The sequence below is a fragment of the Rhinopithecus bieti genome, unplaced genomic scaffold, assembly GCF_001698545.2.
Source record: "Rhinopithecus bieti isolate Rb0 unplaced genomic scaffold, ASM169854v2 scaffold_18745, whole genome shotgun sequence".
Classification (NCBI taxonomy): Eukaryota; Metazoa; Chordata; class Mammalia; order Primates; family Cercopithecidae; genus Rhinopithecus; species Rhinopithecus bieti.
In genome coordinates this window covers 525,900-544,992 of record NW_016809332.1, presented here as the reverse complement: position 1 = coordinate 544,992, position 19,093 = coordinate 525,900, and the positions used below count along the sequence as shown (strand labels likewise).

General features: G+C 34.3%; 1 protein-coding gene across 3 annotated transcripts in view; it reads right to left on the bottom strand.

Annotated features, from left to right (window-relative positions):
* Positions 1 to 1,388: 1,388 nt before the first annotated feature.
* GALNT3 (polypeptide N-acetylgalactosaminyltransferase 3) overlaps positions 1,389 to 19,093 on the bottom strand; it is a 47,464-nt gene continuing 29,759 nt past the window's right edge. For all 3 annotated transcript variants that reach the window (XM_017889183.1, XM_017889184.1, XM_017889185.1), the window contains 9 exons: positions 18,273 to 18,445; positions 15,277 to 15,426; positions 12,737 to 12,971; positions 12,152 to 12,269; positions 10,463 to 10,663; positions 8,334 to 8,465; positions 8,026 to 8,127; positions 3,126 to 3,278; positions 1,389 to 2,293 (listed from right to left, as the gene is read on the bottom strand). In XM_017889183.1, the coding sequence (XP_017744672.1) occupies positions 2,171 to 2,293; positions 3,126 to 3,278; positions 8,026 to 8,127; positions 8,334 to 8,465; positions 10,463 to 10,663; positions 12,152 to 12,269; positions 12,737 to 12,971; positions 15,277 to 15,426; positions 18,273 to 18,445 (1,387 nt within the window). In that variant the 3' untranslated portion in view covers positions 1,389 to 2,170. The remainder of the gene's footprint in view (positions 2,294 to 3,125; positions 3,279 to 8,025; positions 8,128 to 8,333; positions 8,466 to 10,462; positions 10,664 to 12,151; positions 12,270 to 12,736; positions 12,972 to 15,276; positions 15,427 to 18,272; positions 18,446 to 19,093) is intronic.

Genomic DNA, 19,093 nt, shown 5'->3' with positions numbered 1-19,093 from the left:
TGGTTTTATAAGGGGAAATCCCTTTCACTTGGTTCTCATTCTGTCTTGTCTCCCAACTTGTAAGACATGCCTTTCACCTTCCACCATGACTGTGAAGCCTCCCCAGCCACACGGACCTGTGAGTCCATCGAACCCATTTTTCTTTATAAATTACCCAGTCTCAGGTATGTCTTTAACAGCTGTGTGAAAATGGACTAATACAACTTCTGGTAGAAAATTAGGCACATAATACACATTGGTTGAAATAATCAGTTGGAGAATGTAGGCTTTGTTGTTTTTTTTTGAAAGAGTCTTGCTCAGTCACACAAACTGAAATGCAGTGGTATAATCATAGCTCACTGTAGGCTCAATCTCCCAAGCTCAAGCAATGCTTCTGCCTCACCTTTATGTATAGCTGGAATTACAGATATGTGCCATCACACCTATCTAATTTTATTTTTAATTTCATTTTTTAAATTTTTATGTTTTGTAGAGATGAGATTTTGCTGTGTTGCCCAGGCTGGTCTGGAACTCCTGAGCTGAAATGGTCCTCCCACCTTTTCTACCAAAGTGCTGGGATTAGAGGCTGAGCCACCATGTTCAGCTCAGAATGCAGGCTTTTTAATACAAATTCAAACCTACAAACAAACAATGAGAAGATGGGGTCAATAACCAACATATGCTCTTTTTTGTACAGCTGAGGCTCTGCCAGATCTAAAATATGAAACCAACCATACTTTACTTCTGGAACAAGAATACAGTAGATCTAAATATAAAATGACCAAAACCAAAAAAAAAAAGTATTAAATCTCCTAAGCAAGCATCAATTTTTTAAAAAAAAAGTCATCTATCAGATGCTCAAGGAAAAGTATCAGAAATTAACACAAAATTTTCTAAATATTGAACACAGAAATTTTGCTATTCCTCATTTTTTGTGCCTCAGGAAATATCTGATGGCTTTACAAACGATAGGTGCTTAGAAATTCAGCATACAAAATTCATTTTCTCCAACCTATTATCAATTATAGATTTTACCCAAAAGAGGAAAAACACTTAATCAAATAATTACAATAGTGTTGAGGATTTTTTATTGTGTTTTCCATATAGATAAAAAATAAGACTTTTTGATGAAAAGAATCCATTACAAAGTCAAAAATCCATTACAATTATAATTAAATCAGTAACAAAATTTAGCTTTAAATGAGTCAAGTATTCTGCATTTGAAATTTAATATCACAAACATTCAAGATTAGTGAATTTTGGTAAGAAAAAAAAACGCTAGCAGAAAGGAAAAGGGCACCTTTTCAACAGATAGTAATTTATAAAAGTGTTTTTAAAAGTGCTTTGGGANGTCAAGTATTCTGCATTAGAAATTTAATATCACAAACATTCAAGATTAGTGAATTTTGGTAAGAAAAAAAAACGCTAGCAGAAAGGAAAAGGGCACCTTTTCAACAGATAGTAATTTATAAAAGTGTTTTTAAAAGTGCTTTGGGAAAACACACAGTATCATTACTTAAGAAAAGTCATTTAAGGAAGACTTAAGTGCTTCAAGTGGAGTGGGTTGCAGACTAAAAAATGTTTTAAAATTGCCAAGAAATTTAAGTGTTAAAATACTCCTCTCCTTATTCAGTTTCATGTTTAAAGAAACATTTAACAGACAAGTAAACCAAAGGCAAAAAAAATTCACCTGCATTTTAAAATAATAAATTCTGGATCTGTAAAAGCTCTTGGTTTGTACACAGAGGCCAATGCTGACCTTCATTGATCTATTTCTATATAGTTAAAAAAATACAGTAATAAATCTTTCTTCCTATCCCCCAAAAAACTAGGGGAAATATTTTAAATTGTGAGTGTGTGAATGTAGCTATATATATCCCTAAGTGTACAAAACACACAAACATCACTTTACTTCGAAAATTATTTTCATCATACTGTAAACATCTCTTCCCCTACATCTGGACATTTTGAAATAGTCTTTGGTATTACTAGTTACTGTGCTTTGAAACAGAAACTTGCAGAATTTCTGTAGTAGTGCTACATAGATATTTTAAGATATAAATAAGAAAAATGCACTTGGAATAAGTTACATTTAGCTGCTTTTGCATAATTTTCAAAACCTACAGTGTATGCCTAGTCACAGTTTTATGAGAAAGAATGTCTCCTTTTTCAACTTAATTTTAAGGAACACTTAATCATTTTGGCTAAATATCCATTTTTGGAGTGGATCTGATGGGTTGCATGACACTAAACTTGGATGCTCTCCATTTGCTGAAAGGCACATTTTTAAGAATGGATTGTATAGAAGTTGATCCTAGAATAAAAGGAAACAACAGACATTAAATTTCAAGACTCATAGTTAAGTGATAAATATGAAAAAGATTTTATGGCTTCATTGAAGCAAACCTAATAGTAAATCTTTCTAAGGTGAGCCATGTCTGATAAACTCTTTTGGCTTCTAGTGTAAATGTCACCTTTTAAGCTACTACTGTTCAATTAATAAGGTATTACATAATGAAGAGAGGCAGACAGAACAAGGTTTGAATCACATTTTCAAACAAGAAGTATTCCCTTGATATATCCGTAAGTGACAAACTCTTAAAAACATCATAAATCATAAAAGCTAGAGTTAAGGTTTTCTAGTATTGCACAAAACAATGTTTAGGTAAGAATTGCTACGATACAGCTAAGCCTTAAACATGTTTAAAACAGAATAGACCTGTTATGTATTCTCTCAATTCTAGGTTCATGAAAAGTGCTAAAACAGGGTAGAAAAAAGTTAATCTCTTCAAGCGAGAAGATATAATAATTTTTCTTCTCTCTGCCAGAAAAAAAAATATGACTGTTGCCAAAAGCATTATAAGAAACCCTAAATAGTAAAAAGCAAGCAACTAATAATAATTCACAGAAGTGTTGTTCTGCGTATATCATGGTTCAATCAAGCAACTTAATTTTTTGTTACTAAGAGTACTTAATTCATAGATATATTCTCTTATCACGTGGGTAGAAACACATAATAACAAAGTTAATAAAGAGAGAGAAATTCTGATAGATAATATTAATGTACCATATTCCACTCATTTTCCCAGATAAGCAAGAATGCTAAGAAAAACAGTTAAAGAGATGAATTAATTGCACTGAGGTACCTTCTGGATCTCCCATATCTGCTCTCCAGTGACAACTGTCTTGTGACCTTTGTAGGTACATGCCTTCAGCTGAACGAGACCTTGGGCAGCATGAAGACATAATTCCTTCTGGATGTTGTGCCGGATTTCATGTTGAGCAGAGTATTCAAAGTACTATGGAAGGAATACACTGTTATTGACAAAAGCAGCCCATGTGCTCAGTTGAAAAATAAATAAATAAATCAGCACCTCATTAAATAATGAAGTCATTTCTATTTCAACAAAATAATACAATAAAAACAGTTATCAGAAACATATGCTGAGTTTTTATGATAGACGATACAATAGCCTTCCTTCATCAACAGTTGGTTACTTCATTAAGAAGGTACTGTCTTCCTCCCATACCACAAGTTGGAAGTTATCAAGGAGAATGGAGACTACCCCAGGCATTCCTCAGAAAAGGGAATGAAGAGCTAACAAGCACCTTAATTGCCTCTCTCCCACAAGTGTTCCATTGCTCTCCTTCATCTCAATTAAAGGTGTTTTCACTAAACTAGTTCAGGGTGTTCACCATGCCTCAGTTTTCTCACTTGAAAATCGGTAATTTAATAGTTCCTACCCCATAGGGTTATGAAGATAAGTGGGTTAATACGTATAATACACTTAGAACAATGACTGGCACATGGTGAGTTTTCATACATTTTAGCTATTGTTACTACTGACGCTTCTCTTTCTCCACATATCCAAGTAATTCGTCCCTTAGCTATACTATTTCTCTCAGATGTTAACATCCCAGCCATTCTTACTTCTGTGTACTCACTTCTGTTACTCAGACTCTCAGAATTTTACTGAAACACCTACAGCTACCTCCAGTTTCTGTTCCTATCATCCAGCAATCCAATCTGCTGCCAGATAGTCTTTTATAGCATTGGTTTGATCCCTGACTGCCCTTGTTTAAGTGAATCACTACTGTTGCTGAGATAAAGTCCACACTCCTTAATTGGTACATGAAATCTTTCATTTTTGATCTTGCATCAACCATTGCCCCAGTTATATATTATGCTTCTTTCACACAATTCTACCAATCAGAACATGTGTATCTATAATTCTAAGACTTTGCTTTACAGTCTGTCCTCTGCCTGGAATATATTTTTGACCCTTTTCTGCCTGGCTAACTCCTTTTTAATCCTTCAAGAGCCAACTCAAAAATTACCTTCCTTCTTTGGCTTTGCCTGAATTTGCCCTGCTGCACAAAATTACACTCTTTTCAAGGTTCTCATAGTACATCAGACATAACTTCTCTAGCACTGTATTAGAATTGTGTGTGGTATATAGAGCGGGCTTCCCCATAGACTGAAGTCAGGTAATTTATCGAGTCATAAAACCCATTACAAATCCAATATTTCATAATATTGACATTATAAAGACAAAATAAGTTAACATAATTGATTTTCAATAATGAAATAATTAGTAGGAGCACTAATATTTGTTAAGTCCTTATTACATGCTAGGCAGGCACTGTGTTAAACTCCTTATGTATATTAGAGCAGGCACTCTACAAACATTTGCTGAATTCACAGAGCCACATATCTTGAGTTTCCCTACTCTTAGTCTCATGCTTAATTTATCTCCTCCCACAAGCAAAACATCAGTCATTTTTATAACTAGTAGTTCTTCAGATGGAAACACTGGAAGAAAATGGGTTTAGATGATGAAAATAGCATTCTAGCTATACTTGGCTAAGAAAGAGAAGCCTTAAGATCTCAAAGATGGTAACAAAGGCTGTCAAGTATTTTACCCATTATTAAAAAGTCATTAAAATAAAATGATAAAATGGAAAATATTGAAAGTACTTTAGTAACAAAAAAGAGCACATAAATGAATAGCTAAGAATGTTGGAGAGGCCCATTACTTAGAATGAGTAGAGAAAGTGGAAGAGGCAAAGCAGTAAACATAATCAAGTTATAATGACTCAAACTACATTGCTCTAGTAATATTGGCCAACCTAGTCACATAACCAAAATATTTATTTTTATTTGGCATACATGAATACTGTTACAATGAAGTTTTATGCTATAAAGACATTATCTGATCAAAAGTAAAAGGAAACATGAAAAATGATCAAGTTATATAATATCACGAAATTTTAGCACTCAGGGAACTGAAATTTTAAAAACAGTTTAAGTGAAATGCTTGATTAAAAATAAAATGTCAAGGAAATGAACTAAAATAAAATCAATAGCTGTGTTAGGGTAGCAAAAGCCAAATTTTTCTATTTAATATGTACACCAGATAATATTTATTCTCCTGTTTAAAACTCTTCAACCATTTCTGTCAAACTCAGAATTAAGTCCAAGTTTCTTAATGGGGCCTGTTAAGCCCTACATGATCAGGTCCTTATCAATGTCCCTGACCTCATTTCCTACTCCTCTTTGCTAGACCACTCTGTTCTAGGCACACTGGCTGTCTGCTTTCTCCATGTATCTCCTCTGGGCCTCCACCCTTGGAAATCCTTCCTCCAAGATGAGCATCTTTTCCTGGAACACTCTCTCAAAGTATTCAGGCCTCTACTCTAAGGTCGCTTTTCCAAAAAGGTCTTCCTTCACCTCTTAAAATAACCACCCCACCCCAAAACACTCTATTCTCTTACCTGCTATATTTTACTTCATGCCCAAAACTACATATTTTTTTCTTTGTTCCTGTGGAACATAAGCTCCACAAGATCAGGAGCTTTGTCTTTTCACTACAGTAACAGTCAGTACAAGCTACTTTATAGGTTCTAAACAAATATTTATTGAAAGAATATGTGAATTTTTCCCATCCCCCAATTTCCAAAAGATAGCTATATTCTATTTAAAATGTAAACATATTTTGATACAGCTATCATAAAGCTGTTATTATCTTTATGACAATAACAGAAAATGGAAAAGGCAATGTGTACAATATATCTTCAGCTTTTAAGATAAAATAAATGTAATGCTAGAAGAAGCCTAAGAGAAATTTATAAGGATTTACATTTAGTGATAAGATGTTTACAAATGCAGAGATATTTCCTTTTGCTCAAAATCTTAATTTTTACAAGCATAGATCAGTGTTATTTCCATAGATGCAATTATTTATGTAACTATTTTTCTTCTAATATATGAAGGGTAAGAACATTCTTAACAAGATGCATATAGATTTATGCACATACACATATATGTACAGATATATGTATATAGATATAGGTATTGATGTATGTATGTCTATATGTGTCCATATATATCTCCATCCTATTTCAGAATTACACCTTAACTATCCAGCAATAGATCCAGTTCACCAGCTCTGGTTTCTGGGCATCTGTATCATCTGCCCTCAGTAGAAAGATTGGTTTAGGTAAATAAGGATTAGAACTAGATTAAGCTGAGCCTAATGTGTAGGAAGAAATACAGAAGAGGATGGACCAGGAGATTAACTGGTTCTTTTTTCCTAAAACTGACATCTCAAAGTTTTGTCCCATTAAAATAGGACATCATGGATATTAATTATTGCAAAACTCCTCCACACACATCTTGGACTCTACATCGAAATAACTGCAATGCCCATAAGAGATACTCCAGGCTCTTCTCCAGTTCACTTTCCTTCACACTCTTCTTATTCTGTTGCCATTCCCAACAGCCACCTCACTAGCTCCTACCTACTTTTTTTTTTTTTTTTTAATGTTTTCAAATGTCATCTTTCTCAGGAAAATGTGTGGCACCCACTCTCATTCAGACGCCCTTTTCTATACCCTGAGAACACTCTGAATGCTTTATCCTCAGGAACTGCTGGTTTACCGATTTCCTAAAGGAGTTAGAGTCTAAATAGCTTGAACTCCTCAGAGTATATGGAATGCAGGGCTCACTCAATTAATTTGTTGAATGAACAAACGAGAGAAATAGTCTAATCTTTCCAGGAGTTAATTTGCAAAAGGTAAGGAAAGGAAGCTTAAAAAACCAGAAACTTTGTATATAACATGTTCTCTACCCATAGGCACGTAAATAGTAATATTTGACATTTGAATCTTAAGCAGTAAAATCGTCAAAAGGTAGTAAAGCAGGGATGTCACTAATCAAGGAGAATCGTCCTCTTTTGTTGGAGAAGGAGGAACATTTTGAAATAATATTGTGGCCCACAAAATTAATTTATAATGCTCTATTTTGTTATTAACACTTGAAGTAATTTGTGATTCAATCCAGTTATATGTGGCCTTTATGTGTAAACCTGCAAAATTACAATGCCAATAGTCATGCAAAAGTCAAAGCATCAAAGAGCTACATAGAAGTTTCTTTTAAAAAAAAAAATTCAAATGGTATTATTCCATTATTTTCTCATTTTCCTTTTTTTTTTTTTCTTTCTTTTTGGGTTTGTTTGTTTGTTTTTGAGACAGAGTCTCACTCTGTCACCCAGGCTGGAGTGCAATTGCGTGATCTCGGCTCACTGCAACCTCCACCTCCGTGGTTCAAGCAATTCTCCAGCCTCAGCCTCCTGAGTAGCTGGGAACACAAGCATGCACCACCACACCCAGCTAATTTTTGTACTTTTAGTAGAGATGAGGTTTCACCATATTCTCCAGACTGGTCTCGAACTCCTGGCCTCAAGTGATCCACCCACCTCGGCCTCCCAAACTGCTGGGATTATAGGCGTAAGCCACTCTGCCCAGCCTCCTTTTTTCTTCTTCTTCTCCTTAGAATGGTTAAGCTACTCAAATTGTTTTCAGAGCCAGAGTAAAAACCAAAAAAATATTCATCAATATCAATTGCCAAACTCAGTCCAAAAACATTTCACACACCAGCTTACCCAAGTATAAAGCTGCTTTGGGACTTCTGAAATATAGGCAACATCTCACTTGTGCTTGTAAATGCTTTACAAGTGAAGGATTTTTAATGCAGTGAGTGCTCACCTGGTTTCCCCCAAGTCCATGACATGTATACATAATTAATGGTTTGCCTCCTTGATTGTTTTCTCCAACATCCAGACATAGAGGCTGACCAACGCTTTTAATCTAAAGGAAAATTTTCAAGTTATGAAAAGTTTTTTAATCCATGTGGTTTATATATTTTTAAAATAATTTAGAAAGTAATGTTAATGATTATAATGTAAAATCTCAAAAGCAATAAACCAGAAAGTATTTCAGCAATTTTCTTAGAACCACATAAAGGTTGGTGGCAAGGAGTATATTAAGTACAAAAGGAACAGGAAAATACTCACATATCCAGATATAACAGGATTAAGGTCTGGCACATACACCTCTGGATAAATATTGTTCAGATACCATGTAAAATTTTTACACTGAAGGCGATGTTTTATTTCAAATCTTTTTGAAAGATCACCAAATGCTTTCTGTAGAAAGATGAGAAATGAAGGGAATGCTTAATTAAAACAACACTGATAAAGTACTTAAAATGCTACTATTTGTATTTCTATTTAGGTATTTAAAAAAATCCATGCTAAAAATTCAAGAGGCAATTCAACAGCCTTCATCATTCATTCAAGTAAAAAGTATGCCTGCCTGTTCATTTCTGGCTTTAAAAGACAGTCAAGACCACGTCAGTGCTGATTAAAATACTAAAATGATGCTATTTTATTCTTCATTTGTGCTACAAACACTCCCTACAAGACAAAGATTTCTAGTAAAATGTTGTGAGCAAAGTAATGGTGGTAGGCGCATCCAAAATTGGTCCCAACTTTATACCTAAAAGTGATCTGCAAAGTGAGGTGTGAGAAATCAGGTAAAGATAAACTGTGCCAATACACAATGCAACTTCTATCTCTTCTCCATCGAGATCACAGAAAACCACCAGCAAGAAATAACTCACTGGGAGTAATTTTTCTAGTTTCAGGATGTTGCTTGTTCTTAACAATATCCCCAACTGAACCTTTAGTATAAAAAGGCAATTTTCAAGTTAAATGAATTTTATTTTCCTTTATTTTAAGGGACTAAGAAAATAATTAAAAAAAAAAACTATTATTAAACCTCAAGGTATCTGACCTACAGGCAAAATATTAGAGAAAAAGTACATGTAATATCTAAATGTATGTAAAAGTAAATACTCAATCTTATCAGTTCAACTAAAGAAAATATTTTCTTATGCCAACTTTGATGTCCTGAACCCAGGCATTTCAGCAAAAAGTATGAGTCTTTAGGACTTCTGGCTAGCTTATTACATTTACCATGTAGATCTATGTGTCCTGTGGTAACAAACAGGTATTTGCTGACTCATGTGCCCCTTTGTGGGGGACAAGCAGAGCATAAGCTTCATTTAGTGCCCACTTGCCTGCTTAGCCAAGTGCTATTGTGCAGTACACAATCTGCCCAATTTATCTTCACGGACTTGGGTAAAAAGATAGCAATCTAACTCAATAGTGCTCTGAATTTGCATCCTAACCGGGAGATACTGGAGACCAAAGAAAAGGCGAAAGAGGTAACCAAATCATTCTTTACCACAACAGTCAAAATATTGATACCCTTGACTCCCAATAAATACTCCACCTTCCCTCGCCCTGCAAATTAGCACTATTTCCTATAAAGAGATGAGTACTATTCACTGAAGCATGGTCTTAAACTATCTAGTTAATTTACCTTATCTAATATTAGTAAGAGTATTGGAACTCACTGCTAATATATTAGGTTTCATGATTCTGCAGAACAGAATCTATTTATGGCAGGTTAATAACAAGAGTACCATATATTTGTTAGCACTTATCACTTCCTTATTTCGCAGCCACTCTGGGAGAGAGGCAGGATGTATATTTCATCTCTTAAAACACGGAAGGAGAGAAAAGCAACATGTTAAGCATGCACTCCATGTCCAGTCACCTTGCAGCCACTCTATGAAGTGCCTTCCCTATTTTACATTCTCAAAGGCTTTGCCAAAGTAACATCTCCAGTAAGTAGTGAAACTAGAGCTTGAAAAAAAAAAAGGCTTGACACTCCTGGTTTATTCTCATGCCACATTAAGACACTGTATCTCCAGTGCAAAAGTCACTTAGAACCTTTATTTAGGTGTTTTATTTAGGTGTTATATCTCCTAAAACCAGTAAAACAGTTCTACTTAATTTTTTTTAATAAAAAAAAAAAAAAAAAAAAGAAAAGAAAAGAAAGAAGTATCTTTCATATTAAAAACATCAAGTAGAATTCCTGATTTTTAAAAAGCAGTTTATTTAGCTTTTTTCTTATAAAAGGAAACTCGGATTCCTAAGTCATGTACTTTAAGAGTTAAAATTAAAAATCTACTTTCAAATTTTTTGATGTTTTGTACTTGAGATGAATTGAAGCAAAAGGACATGTGAACTTGTTATAGGTTTTATTGCAATTTAACTACCTAGCTTTAACTTACTTGTTTAACAATTTTTGCTGCATCTGTATTTCTCCTATAAAATATTTCCTTGTATTCATCCATCCAGACTTCTGCAAGGCGAACTTGGTTTCTAGCAATCACCTGAGTGCCTTTTGGAAAGCTATGAGGGCTTTTGCTGCGAAAAACATGTCCAACAACAGAGCAAGGCATAATCTCCAACTGCCCACCACATTGCCATACCTGATAATTAATGATATTTGTTTAAATTTACAGTATTTTAGAAAAATCAAATTGTTGCTTTTAAGTTCACCTTTAAGATATTATGAAAAACAAAATTAAAGAAGAGATTACAATATTACAAATAGTCTCTGTCCCCTGCCATTTCAACTTAAGTTCTTAAATGTAAGGAATTATTTCATTAAATGGCATAGACACTAAAGATAACAGAAGTGCATTTTCAGTAAGTTAACAAAATGGTGATTTCAGATTTTCATAAAATGAATTGCAGGCTTTTGTTTTGCAAATAATTATCTAAGCTCTCTAACATGCACAGAAAACTAAAGGCTCTTACGCATTTGACTTCGTCTGAACTACTGACATAGTCACTTCACTTAAACTAGAGTTTCTCTTCTAAGCTTGGGTAGAAGTGGACTCAGACCCTATTTACCTCTTGTATATTCAATTTTGTAACCAAGAAAACAATTCCAGATGGCTATTATCACCAATGACTATTCTATTGAACTTGCAAAGTAGTGGATGATTATTTAAAAATTCATGCCAATTTAGAGATAAAATGTCAAAAAAACCCTTATTTGCATTAATGTTAAATAAAATGGCAAATCATGAAATCAATGCCTTTTCACTTAAATATCTTAATAATTGACTCCGCCATAGTTACCAAGCAAAGAATCAGAAAATAAGTCATATTTAATACTATGTGCTAGTAGTAGAGCAAGTGATTACAATCTCTTTCTCTCCTTTCTTTCTTGAACAAATGAGAAGACTCAGTGATACGTTCAATTTAACAAACTGTGCTTGTGACCCAACATGTGCTAGGGGTTGGAAATACTGAAATAAATAAACAAGCCCCCGCCATAAGCAGTTCAAACTTGGCTGAGATAATCACTGCCAGTATGTGATGGAGCCAGAGCCAAAACTTAAATCTTCTAACTCCTAGTTCAGTTCTTTTTCCACTACATTCCAGCCTAAGAGATGAAAAATGAATGATAAAGTTACTGCAGAAAATGAAACTCATGAAATCAAATACATAAGGTACATACGGAGTCTACCCAAAGCCTTTTTTCATATTAACTTATGTATAGAAAAAATCCAGCTCATTCAATCCAAACAGTTAAGTCCAATGTCCTTTAAAATTATTCATAAATGTTTTTCCATTCTAACTCCCTTGATGATCAACTCATTTTCTGAAGCACTAGATTTAATTATATTTATCTTGGCTGGAATTCAGTAGCTACAAGTGCATTAATTGGTGTTATTGCCTGGACACAGGAGTTTAACTGATTCCTCTTGTTACATTGGCAACAATGAACAAATATATTAAGTTACATATTAAAAGAAAATATTCTTATTCCAAAATTTCCAGCAATTAAGTTTTAGAAAGCACAAAAAGTAGAGTGTGCACATCTGTAATCATCTGTACCAGCCAATTAGAACACAATGTATTTCATTGTTTAATATATCTGCAATATTTAATTTCCATAAACTTACTCTGAAAGACATTTCTATATTTTCACCTCCCCAGATTTCCATTTCTTCATCGTAACTTCCAAGATACTCAAAATATTCTTTTGATATGGAAAAAAGTCCTCCTGCAAAAGTGGGTGTTCTGAAAATAATCCATTGTCAAATTTTGGTATAAAACTAAACAAGATAAAAAAGCATATTTTAAGAACTGAATCAAATTAAAAAAATTAAAGCCATATCACGTTTTCAAAGCTTTTATTCAGATTAATAAAAACTAGAAATGCTATCTTCAAAGTCAAGATTTTTGGGGTGGAGGGGAGTACCTCGTGTCTGCTCCCATTGGAGCACACACTTCTCCTAATCATGCTTTAAGATTTTTAAGTAATGATTGATGAGGAGGACATAAGAGCTCACTTACTGCTACCTCTTACTCAGCAACATCATGTGTAAGTGAGTACACAAATGAATGACTTTTAGATTCTCTTTATATAGAATATGTGTGTTCTTTATCAATTACCTCAGAGGCAATTGCTATAAAGCAAACAGTGTGTACGTATTCAATGTATGGTACAGGGTGTAAATATAAAACTCTGAGAGCAATCATCTTACTTAATTGGGTAGGTTTCATCTTTCCTTCTTTGCTTCTCATGATCAGGAAGTGACTCCCAGCCAAATGAAAGACTCCAGTCAAAATTTCCACGGTTATGGTTACTTCCATAAGGAGAAGGTTTGCTGAATTCAAACGTGTTCAGATCTATGGATGCAATATCTGGACTCACGACAGCTGTGTAGTTCTCAGCTATTCTGGCCAACAGAGGTTCTAACCAACCATAGAAACACTCACCTGGAGGGAACAGAATTTTAACTAATTCAATAAAAACAATGAAGTTTTTTATTTAGTTATTTAGGTGAAGGTTTACAGAGAAATGTGAATAACAGAGTCAATTTGTGTTTTGAACATGTATATAATGGAGACTTCTTTCTCCCTCAGATTTATTGAGATATAACAGACAAATAAAAATTCTACATATTTACAGTGTGTATCATAGTGTTTATATATGTATACATTGTAAAATGATTATTACAATCAAGCTAATTAACATATCCATCACCTTATCGGCTTATGGAGTGGGTGGTTAAGAACATTTAAGATCTACTCTTAGCAATTTTTGAGTAGACACTACATTATTATGAATTACAATCACCACATTGTACAATTGATTCCCAGAAGGTGAGATTTCTTAAAGGTTTCTTGTGATGAGATCAAGGTAGGATGAAAAAGGTGAAACAAGATTCAGTACAGTTAGAAAAACTTCCCTACAGATGATGACCTTCTTTCTTCTGTAAAAGATGCAAAGTAACATTAGCGTATTTAAAGTTTAGATGATGTGTTAAAATGACCTATGAATCAAAGGTAGCTTTTTGCTGTTCCACATCACCTGGCCCTAAACGTGTTCTGATTTATTTAAACTTGTGTCTCCCTGAGTAAAGTACGGTAATTGAAATTTTCATTTATCTGACTGGGTCTTAGGAGAAAATAAGGAGTCAGTATAAATTCCGATTTTAGCAACTAGAGAAGAAGGATCATTCAAAGCTGCCCCAGACCTAATATAAAGGGAGGGCCAAGGAATTTCATGCTGTGATAGGTCTAGGCCCTGCTCACAGGCCAGGCTGTTTTATATAACACACAGTAAGTTCAGCCAATGAATGTGCTGTCCTATTCTGGGCTCCACACAAAGCAGTATTTGGCAGTCACGGTCCAGGAGGACCATCAGACACATTCACCCAGTGGGTAGTGGGTAAGAATGTCCAGTATGATCTTATTGTAATTTTGAACAAGGAGAAGAAACACCAGAGGATGGTATTTTCCTTTTTAAAACACCTCTCTGGGATTACCTTTAGTCTTCTCTTCATTTTCTAAATGTCTGGTATTAAAAGAGAACTGAATGTGATGCAACTGAAGCAACCCAAGCACATGCAAAAGCCCTTCTGTAATGATCAGTGTGTGCTCAAAACCAGTAATTGGGTGAAACATAACCTAAGCACTGGCCAATTCAAAGCTAGACATTCATAGAGTATAGCCCACTAAACTCAAAGCTCAAGGGACTAAATGACATTTTAGTAATAACTAGCATGCATATGACACATTGACTCTAAAAATGTTTTCTAAATACTTTAAAATTTTGACTCTGAAAAAAATTAAAGGACAAAGAAAACCAACAGCAACAAAGTCAAACAAAATTGACAATGTTTATGTAACGGATACCAAAGAAGATGGGATGGGGCACCCCTAACCTGGCATAAAAACTATATATATAAACATATTTTGGTTTTGTGGGTTTTTTTGAAAATTCGCAGACTCCTTTTTATGCCAAGGAGTCTGCAAATTAAAAAAGAAAAAAACTAAAATATAAAAAAGCAGCAGTACTAGGATAAAGTTTAATGATAGGGTGGATTACATTCATTCATTCATTTTGAAATGGAGTGTCACTCTGCCGCCCAGGCTAGAGAGCAGTGGCACAATCTCAGCTCAATGCAACCTCTGCCTCCCAGGTTCAAGTGATTCCCATTCCTCAGTCTCCCTGAGAGCTGGAATTATAGGCACACGTCACCATGCCTGGCTAATTTTTGTATTTTTAGTAGAGATGGAGTTTTACCTTACTGGCGAGGCTCATCTTGAACTCCTGACCTCAAGTGATTCACCCATTGTGGCCTCCCAAAGTGCTGGGATTACAGGCATGAGCCACTGTGCCCCGCCACATTTAAACAGTAAATAAGCTTTCACTCAAAGTGTGGGAATCAAGAAAAACAAAACAACAACAAAGAAAAAAAAAACCTTTTTTTTTTTTTTTAAACAGAAAAGAAACATGAAAAAATAAATGAGGCAAGGATAACTGGCTGGAACAGCTAGTAACTGGAGAACATTAAAGTTGAGGAAACTTAAACACAAAGGAGGTAAGAATTCTGCATAAGTGAAAGGAATTTTCTCCACTGAGCTGTTATCTGCTTGGGCTGTCATTGCTATAATCACCAGTTGAAAACGCTGTTAAAGAAAATGCAATTAGGCATTTAGAAAAGAAGAGGCTTCCTTACCTTTCAAATTAGAGAGAGAGGGAGGGAAAATGTTACAACCATACATATATACTTACAGTGAGCATCTAAAAATGTGAGCGTTTCAGCTGTTGCGACTGTTGCTCCTAGCAACCGAGCAGTGATCAGACCTTTTCTTTCTCTTTGTCTGACTATTTTTACTATAGAAAATTGTTTTACATATTCATCTAGTTTATCATGTAAGTACTCTGTAAGGAAAAACAAATCAGGATTAATTCTTTCTAAGTTTATTTTCATATATAGCTTATGAAAGCTAATGAAACCACAGAGTAATGATCCTTCCAAATTCATAATCTTAACAGTTGCATGTGTCCTTCCAGTAAAATGAAAATTTTAACTCCTTACTGGGGAAAAAGGCTAGCTATGCAAATGATCACTACTGTAACACATAACACTGTAACACATACTTATTCTGTACACTTCCTATCAATAAATATAATATGTTGGGAGGGAAGTGAGAACCTTCAAATGGAGTCAACCCTAGCTGTTCAGAAGACTCATTTAGAGGTCTGAGAAGACTGACTATAAGAGTGAAAAATATGGAATTTGGTCAAAAAGATATTCAATGCTTTGATATTAGTATTTAAATCTGGAAATCTTAAAGAAAATATCAAATATCAAAAGACCTCCAATATTTAACTAAGGATCAAAATAATTTAAGATCAAAATGTTGAGACAAGTCAGAAAGTCCACGGCTATAGCATTTTGGGACGATTCCTACACAGAGTCAGCAGAAAAATTTGTGAAAGCTTTGGAGTCTCCTGATGGAGTTTTATTTAGTAAAATATGAACCAGGCAAATTTTAGTATTGGGTATATACTTTAAGATATTCAATATCCCAAATTGGATAAGGTTTGTAATAAGTAAAAATTGAGATCATAGGTTTTAAAAGAGTTATTAACAAATGTCAATCCAGTGTTGTTTTTTGTTTGTTTGGTTTCGTTTGGAGACAAGGTCTTGCTCTGTCGCCCAGGGTGGAGTGCAGTGGCACAACTCACTGCAACCTCTGCCTCTGGGCCGCTAGCAGTTCTCCTCAGCTTCCCAAGTAGCTGGGACCACAGGCATGTGCCAACAAGCCCAGCTAATTCTTCTTTTTTTTTTTTTTTTTTTTTTTTTTTTTGAGATGGGGTTTCATCATGTTGCCCAGGCTGGTCTAGAACTCCTGAACTCAAGCTATCTGCAGGCCTCAGCCTCCCAAAATGCTCAGATTACAGGTTGAGCCACTGCGCCCAGCTGTTCGTATTCTGAAACAACTTCTTAAGCCTGCTTTTCACAATTACATTTTTGATTTCTTATTGAGTACAAAATGCAGTTCTTCAAGCAGCCTTCGTGGGCCCAAAACATAGCCTCAAAAAGATTTGGGAATGTTAAGAAAATCAATAAATATCCTGGGGTAAAAGTTTTCTTCTGCCAGATTTTAGAAGCAAATGCAGATGACTTTGACTTTATCTGTGATAATATAACCTTTTTTTCAATTCTCCAGTAGCTCAGTTAAGAGAGCTGCTTATTTAAAGCTTAAACATTCATAAGAGAGGTAAGTGCAGGAACAACCCTTGTGGAAAAATAAATCTATCTAAACACTGTTATCTCAGAGTGATAGATTAACTTTTTAACACCTTCTAACTACCTCAAAATAATTCTCAGATTAAGCTTTTAACACCTTCTAACTACCTCAGATATAATTCTCAGAAAGACAAGGAGAATTGTAACTCATCTTAAATATATAATCATAAACATTTTCTGTTTTAAGAGACTTGTAAAAATTTCAACATTCTTGATTAGAATTATTTTAAATGGAGTTACTACAGATTCCTTCAATATACCCTCTCACTGTTGGAATTTGTAAAAATAAAAATTTTAACTTACCCACAACACATGAACTTTCTGTAAATTTATATCTGCACACTAAATTTAGCTCCCATGCACACCCTTTATTTGGGAGGTTGAGAACAGAAAGCTACATGAAATCAGATCCCCTGATTTCACTTTATAGCACAATTACTTTTAGCTGTGTGACCTTGGGCAAGGAATTTTACCTTTTCTGTGTCTCAGTTTATTTAAGATGAGGATAATAGGACTTATCATCACAAGACATTGCTGGAAGGATAAAATGAGACATCTGCCCTTCAGGAATCTGACTCCAAACTTGGATTTATTAAGGAATAAATTTTGTAATCATTGAAATAATATGTATCTGTTTGATACAATATTTAAAATACTTATGATGTTTGAAAATTTACAAGTTAGAGTATTTGTTAAATTAGACTTGTGATTCCATTTAAAATGTGTAATTTAGTATTTGACTTCCAATTTTAAGTGTAAATGTACTAAAGAATTTGGCTAACCTGGTAAGTAATATTGGAATATTTAAGAACAATGAAATAAAGTAGAACACGGTGACTCTTTAGTGATTTTTAACTATTCATTTATATTATTTATTGATATGTTATTTATATTAATGCATTTAGACTTTAAAACAACTCTAGAAGTTATGTACCAGTTTTGTATTTCCTCAATTTTAAGCTACACAATTGGATTCTTCTTATAATCAATTTCTTATAATCAATGGCATGTTAAGTGTAATTAGCTGTGGGTTTTCTCTAGTAATTTATAAATTAACGACATATAATACATTTGATGAAATATGGCATTATTCCCATTTTACTGATAAATCACGGCAGAGAGGTTTAGTAACTTGCCCAAGTCATATAGTTGGTTAGGAAAACAGCTGGGATTCAAATCAAGGCAGCCTGACTCAAAGGCTCAAGTCTGTGCTCTTAACCTCTATGTCTTACAGTAACAGTCTCACATTGAGGACTACACAGTTATGAATAATGGTGTTTCATACATTTCTGCATTTGAAAATATTTGAATATGTCCATCCTTGGATTCTAATTTCATTCAGCATACCCACTATCCAAACTATTATATTCAAGCTCTGAGATGGCATAGAGAGAGCACCATATAATCAAGTAGACTTTGGATACCACCATATGGATTTGGGAAACAATCTAATTTGCACGTGCTTTCTTACCATCTACACTAGCATCATCCACCAAAATGATTTCCTTCAGCAGTATTGCAGGTGAAGAATAGAGCACACTGTGGACAGTTCTAAGCAACGTGGACCACGCTTCATTATGAAAAACTATTATGACGCTGGTGGTGGGCAGGGGAGGGCAGCGCTTAAATTTTTGTTCAATACATCTAGAAGAAGTCAAAGAAGTAGAAAACAATTATAAATTTTATTATTTTATTTCACAGCTATACCACTGCTAACATTATCATTATTGAATACTTATCACTGAAAAATGATAGTTTTCTTCTATGTAATATAATCTCAATGCTATATAAAATGTAAATAAATTAAAACAAATTTTTTACAAGCAAATCACTCACCCAGAGATGATGTCCACCAACAGAGATGGCAACACATCAAGAATTACAACATGTTATTATAGCATTCCCAATAATATAATTTTAAATACAAACAACATCTTAAATAATGAAAATAACCTACAATGAGACAGCATGTAAAAATGACAAATCCTTATAATTGCTCAAATAAAACCAAATTTTCTTATTTCATGCAGAAATCATCCATTTTCACATTTGCAACTTTAAAATTGTACCACCTTATTAAATTTTCTTTTCTTTCTTTCTTTTTTTTTTTTTTTTTTGATGGAGTCTTGCTTTGTTGCCCAGGCTGGAGTGCAGTGGTGTGATCTCGGCTCACTGCAAGCTTCACCTCCCAGGTTCATGCAATTCTCCTGCCTCAGCCTCCCAAGTAGCTGGGACTACAGGCACCCACAAGTAGGACTACCACGCCCAGTTCATTTTTTGTATTTTTAGTAG